The sequence below is a fragment of the Octopus bimaculoides genome, chromosome 22 (genome assembly GCF_001194135.2).
Source record: "Octopus bimaculoides isolate UCB-OBI-ISO-001 chromosome 22, ASM119413v2, whole genome shotgun sequence".
Classification (NCBI taxonomy): Eukaryota; Metazoa; Mollusca; class Cephalopoda; order Octopoda; family Octopodidae; genus Octopus; species Octopus bimaculoides.
The window spans coordinates 17039449-17045005 of record NC_069002.1 but is presented as its reverse complement, the minus strand read 5'-3'; the positions used below and the strand labels follow the sequence as shown (position 1 = coordinate 17045005).

Here is a 5557-nt window from a genome sequence, read left to right as displayed (position 1 = left end):
ATATATATATATATATATATATATATACATATATACGACGGGCTTCTTTCAGTTTCCGTCTACCAAATCCACTCACAAGGCCTTGGTCAGCCCGAGGCTATAGTAGAAGACACTTGCCCAAGATGCCACACAGTGGGACTGAACCCGGAACCATGTGGTTCGTAAGCAAGCTACTTACCACTTTTCCTATAAATTGAGCAACTGCCTAGAGGTTTTCTTATTAGTTAACATAGTTATGTCTTGTTGTTTAGTCTCTATTCAGCTCTGATTGGAAAGGTCCCCAATCAAAGGTAGTCGAACCATGACCATCCCATCTTTTTTCCCCCAGACATTGTGTAATTAGATCCATATTGTTAAAATATGTCATTCCCTTTTTTAAGGTAGTAGGGTGGACATTTAGCTGTTACTTCTAGCATGTTGAGTTACCATGTAGAGGTTTTCCTTCCCTTGTTCCACAGTAGTAGTAAGGTTTGAATTTATAGTTGTGTGGTTGGCATTTCAGTTTATTAAACCCAAATGCACTTGACCCTCAAATATAACTTTTATTTTTTTGTTGTTGCTATTTTGTTTGTTACCTTGTGAAGGAGCCCCTATGAGTTCACTCTTTCTGTTACATATTCCAGCTAAATCACTCTTAACTCACATGTTACTCTCTAGGAAAAGGATACATTGAATAATGTAGTCCTGAGTTCCCTACTGTACATAGGAAAAACAATGGATTGGTCTTGAGTGGAGTGTTTTCGTCCATAGGTCTGTTTGACCAAGGTTGACCTGGTGAACTAAACAACAACAAGCCACTTAGTTTGCTGTAATTATGCCTCACTTTTTAGATAACCTTCAATGATTTTTTTGTTTCTTTTAGTGCTACAACTGTCATCCAAGATTTAGAACAGTTTTTGGATCACTGCAAAGAAACATCTTGTTATAAAACTCGGATATCTGTCAACACAAAGAGTGAGTTTCAAGTTTTTCCAGTTTCTTTTATTGTTCTTGTTTAGACCGAGATCAAACTTGATTAATCCTTTAGTTTGATTGTTCTATCAAACATAATGCTTATTGATTCACATTGTTTTGAATTAATCATACATTATCTCATATCTTTGAGATTTTGATGGTGTGATTGTTTAATGTAGAATAACATTGTAGGGTAGGTGTGAGAGCCTGGATCTGGTCAGTTTGAACATAAAACAGATGGAAAATGCAAAAGGGTTAAAGAGACTGACCTACTATGATTAAAGGCATTCCAACCATGAACACCCTGTCTATTTATAGCCTATTCATAACTACATTAAGACAGTAGGGTGTGATTTGAGGGAGATTTGATTGCCTCTTGTTGTGCTGGTTCATAAAGTAATGACCTTTATAATATTTGACCCTTGGCACCTCTAGATCATGGAAATGTTGAAGCAAATATATGTATATTAGCATTATGTGTGTGTGTAGAGAGAGAGAATTAACCAAAATGATTGTAATTTTTTCTTTCATAATTCAGTAAATTGAACAAGAGTGAGAAAACATCTAATTAAATTAAAATTGTACTTGTCTGGCAAGTGACTTCATTTGAGACCATATTTCGAAAACAAAGCAATTATATTGTGGAATATCCATTTTAGCCATTACATAAAACCCAACTGTTTGAGTTGAAGTGAAACTCAATAAGTGATCAGGTTGCAGTGGTCATCATCATCATCATCATCATCATCATCATCATCATCGTTTAACGTCCACTTTCCATGCTAGCATGGGTTGGACGATTTGACTGAGGACTGGTGAAACCAGATGGCTACACCAGGCTCAAATCTGATTTGGCAGAGTTTCTACAGCTGGATGCCCTTCCTAACGCCAACCACTCAGAGAGTGTAGTGGGTATGAATATTTTGGCACTCCAAGAAATAAATGTAAAGTGAATGTAAAATTTTAGTGAGTCTCTAAATGGTTAAAATGGCTTTTTGATGCTGAAGCTGCATCTCATTAAACTCTTTTGTTGCAGTCTTACAAGGGAGACACATTGCCTTTATATTTCAGTTAATTTTGAAAACATTCCAGATCTAGTAAAATAGTGAACTCTTTTCTTCATTAAACTGGTGTTTTGTTTTTATGTGAAAATTATGATAGAAAATATTAATTTTAAATAATAAACAAACATAGGCGCAGGAGTGGCTGTGTGGTAAGTTAGCTTGCCTACCAACCACATGGTTCCGGGTTCATTCCCACTGCATGACACCTTGGGCAAGTGTCTTCTACTATAGCCTTGGGCCAACCAAAGCCTTCTGAGTGGATTTGGTAGACAGAAACTGAAAGAAGCTTGTCGTATATATGTATATATATATGTATGTGTGTCTGTGTTTGTCCCCCCAACATCACTTGACAACCGATGGTGGTGTCTTTACATCCCCGTAACTTAGCGGTTTGGCAAAAGAGACCATTAGAATAAGTACTAGGCATCCAAAGAATAAGTCCTGGGGTCGATTTACTCGACTAAAGGCGGTGCTCCAGCATGGCCACCGTCAAATGACTGAAACAAGTAAAAGAGTAAATAGAAAAATAGATCAGACTCTTTAATGCTTTTGCAGACAACTTCAGTTGACCATGTACCCGGTCCAAACTGTAAAGTGGTTGGTGATAGGAAGGATATCCAGTTGTAAAGAATATGCTAAAAATATTGCGACAGCAATTTACATCTTCCAAATTAAAATCACAAAACTTTGGTGAATTCCTGACTGTAGTAGAAGGTATACCCAAGGTACTGCATAATAGGCTCAAACTCTGAGCTTTGTGGTTGCTAAGTGAACTTCTTAACGACACAACCATATCTGTACCATTTTAAATTTTTATTTCACCTTTCCTTGTAATCTCATTCTCTAAGTCTTTTTTCTTTTTCTTACAGAGAAAACAAGTCTGCACGAGTCTATAAATAGTCTTTTCATCAATATTGCTGACTACTGGAAAGAGTCAATCCCTGAACTGGATTCCAGCATTTCAAAAGATCTTCCTCTTTCCTCAGACTCTTTCAGTGTTCCTGTTAATCACAAATCAAAATTTCGGCAATGCTCCATCACTTACAGAACACAACCCAAAGACTTTCTTCACCAAAACCGTTACAAATTATCAGACTCTACCATTCAGTCAGCAACAGAATATGAAAGCAGTGATGCTGATACTGAGATTCTGTCCAGTCAGATGGATCTTTTCACTACTGGACCTGTCCAGAAGAAACCTCGACTACTTGCTTGCAAAGTTGTGGCAAACACTCTGAAACAAGGCAGGAGAAGATCAATAGATACAAACGAATGCAAATACTTACAAATGAAATTAGAGTCACTCAACATCAACAACACATATTTACCAGCCGACAATATAACATTTACAGACTACACAGATCGGACTTACCAATGGTTGGTTTCAGTTTGTAGTTATCTCATTGAAGAAAATAAGCATGCTCTCAACAATCAAGTCTGTAACCTTGAATACCTTCTTAAATTGCAACCCTATTCTAAATCCAGAAAGGGTTCATTTTTAAATATTTATCAGTATTTTAAGAAATGAAGAAGCCAGTGAATCAACAAAAATAAAAATGTAGAACAGGAGGTTGGTAAAACCTTTTTGGAGGAGGACCTGATTGAAATGTTTTTACGCCCTTGTGGGCCAAAACAAATAAAAAATGAAACCATGATTTTATAAGGCTTTAGAAACAACTTTTTTTTTGATTTTCCTAATTTTCTTTTCATTAAACACCATGAATGTACAAAAAATCGACTCCCTCAAATGTCAGTGGGGATACTTAGAAGTAGTGGACAGTTTCTAACTTAGGTGACCAAGTTAGCAGTGATGGCGGTTGTTCTGAAAGCATAGCCGCTAGAATAAGAATAAGCTGGGCAAAGTTCTGAGAGCTGCTACCTCTGTTAGTAATGAAGGGCCTCTCCTTCTGAGCGAAAGGCAGATTGTATGATGCTTGTGTACAAACAACTTTGCTATCTATATGGCAGTGAGACATAAACTTTTTGATTACTGAGGATATGTGGTGGTGGTGGTGGTGGTGATAATGATGATGATGATTGCAATGAAGGATTTGCTACACATTTAATAACAAAAATTGGAATGTGCATTGTCTGAAATGGCATGCAGTGACAAGTTTGAAACATCTTTTAAATTAAACTGAATGGGTGTATTGTGACATTGGATCTATTACCAGCTAGTTCACTTGCTTTTCTCAATGGATAAGTCAATCTTTTTTTTTTTTGCCATTCATACTTTTCTTAGAATTCATTATTTATTAACAACAGCATGAGATGTTGTTAGGGTCTGTTACTCCATTCATTTAAAAAGGTGAAAACGTTTACTGCTTAAGCTGTGGGAACTTTTTTTACCAAATGATGCAAAATTTGGTGTTTGGAGAACAGTTTTACTACATTCATTTGTTAAATATAAAGTTTTCTTTTGATCAAACTTTATATGTCAGTGGAATATGGGATTAAATCCAGCTGTTTTTCAGCATTGTAAATATTTCAGGCATAGATCTTTAGAACATCCACAAAGAAATTATGGTTTATATTAGTATTTTTTGCTGTTGTAGACATTAGGACATAACCAAAAAGATGTTCATAGAAGAAATGACAGTGGATTTAAGGCTAAAATAAAAAAGAACCTCAGATTGTCACCTTGGAATATTCTTGTTGGAATATACCATCAGAGATAATTGTTCCATTTTCAGGTACAGGTGTGATTTCAGGTACAGGTGATTTCAGGTACAGGTGTGAGGATTGTGGGCCTAGTCTTTATGAGCCTTTTGAAGGCAACAGACACTGTTGCCAGCTGGAGTGACGTCAGTAGTTATGAGTAGGGAATGGAATAATCAAGCCGTTCTGTAACAAGGTTGCTGCAAGCTTTTCTTTGGAGAGTACAGTTTTATTTACTAGGAATTATTCAGTTTCTTTCTACCTGTTTGCTTATCAATGATTATATTGTTAGACTTACAATGATCTTGAAGGAATTAATTCAGCTAGCTTGTGTACAATTTGTTTGCAATATTCAGGTAAGCTATGGCCCTTTCTCTACTGAAGCAGTGTTTTTGTTCTTGTTCACAAGATTTGCTTGTGCTATGACAAGCTTGTTCAATATGCCTGTCTGGCCTTCCATAGTTTTTTGCAACATTTGTATAAATAGCTTCTGTAAAAAATCTACACCTTGTACTAGTAGTCAGCTCTGACCTATCCAGGCTGTGGTGCTGCAAGCTGATTTACGTGTATTTACACCATTTGTCTACAGCTAGAAATTTTGTCCATAGCAAAACACAATGAGTAGCTTGTTTACGAATTTGAACTTGCCACTGGCATATTCTAACTGATAATAACATTACATTTATACACATCACTGCTTACTCTGTTAATATGCTTCTAATACCCTTTCTTGCTTTGTGGAACTTGTTGATATCCATGGTTTTATAGTAGAAGACACTTGCCCAGGGGGTGCCACGCAGTGGGACTGAATCCAGAACCATGTGGTTGGTAAGCAAGCTACTTACCACACAGCCACTCCTGCGCCTATATATATATATATA

At 36.4% G+C, this 5557-nt stretch overlaps 1 protein-coding gene across 1 annotated transcript in view; it reads left to right on the top strand.

Annotated features, from left to right (window-relative positions):
• Positions 1-3678, top strand: part of LOC106872230 (TATA box-binding protein-associated factor RNA polymerase I subunit B) — a 29421-nt gene extending 25743 nt beyond the window's left edge. The window contains exons 12-13 of the mRNA XM_014919142.2: positions 863-954; positions 2888-3678. Coding sequence (XP_014774628.1) covers positions 863-954; positions 2888-3546 — 751 coding nt within the window. The 3' untranslated portion in view covers positions 3547-3678. The remainder of the gene's footprint in view (positions 1-862; positions 955-2887) is intronic.
• Positions 3679-5557: the final 1879 nt, after the last annotated feature.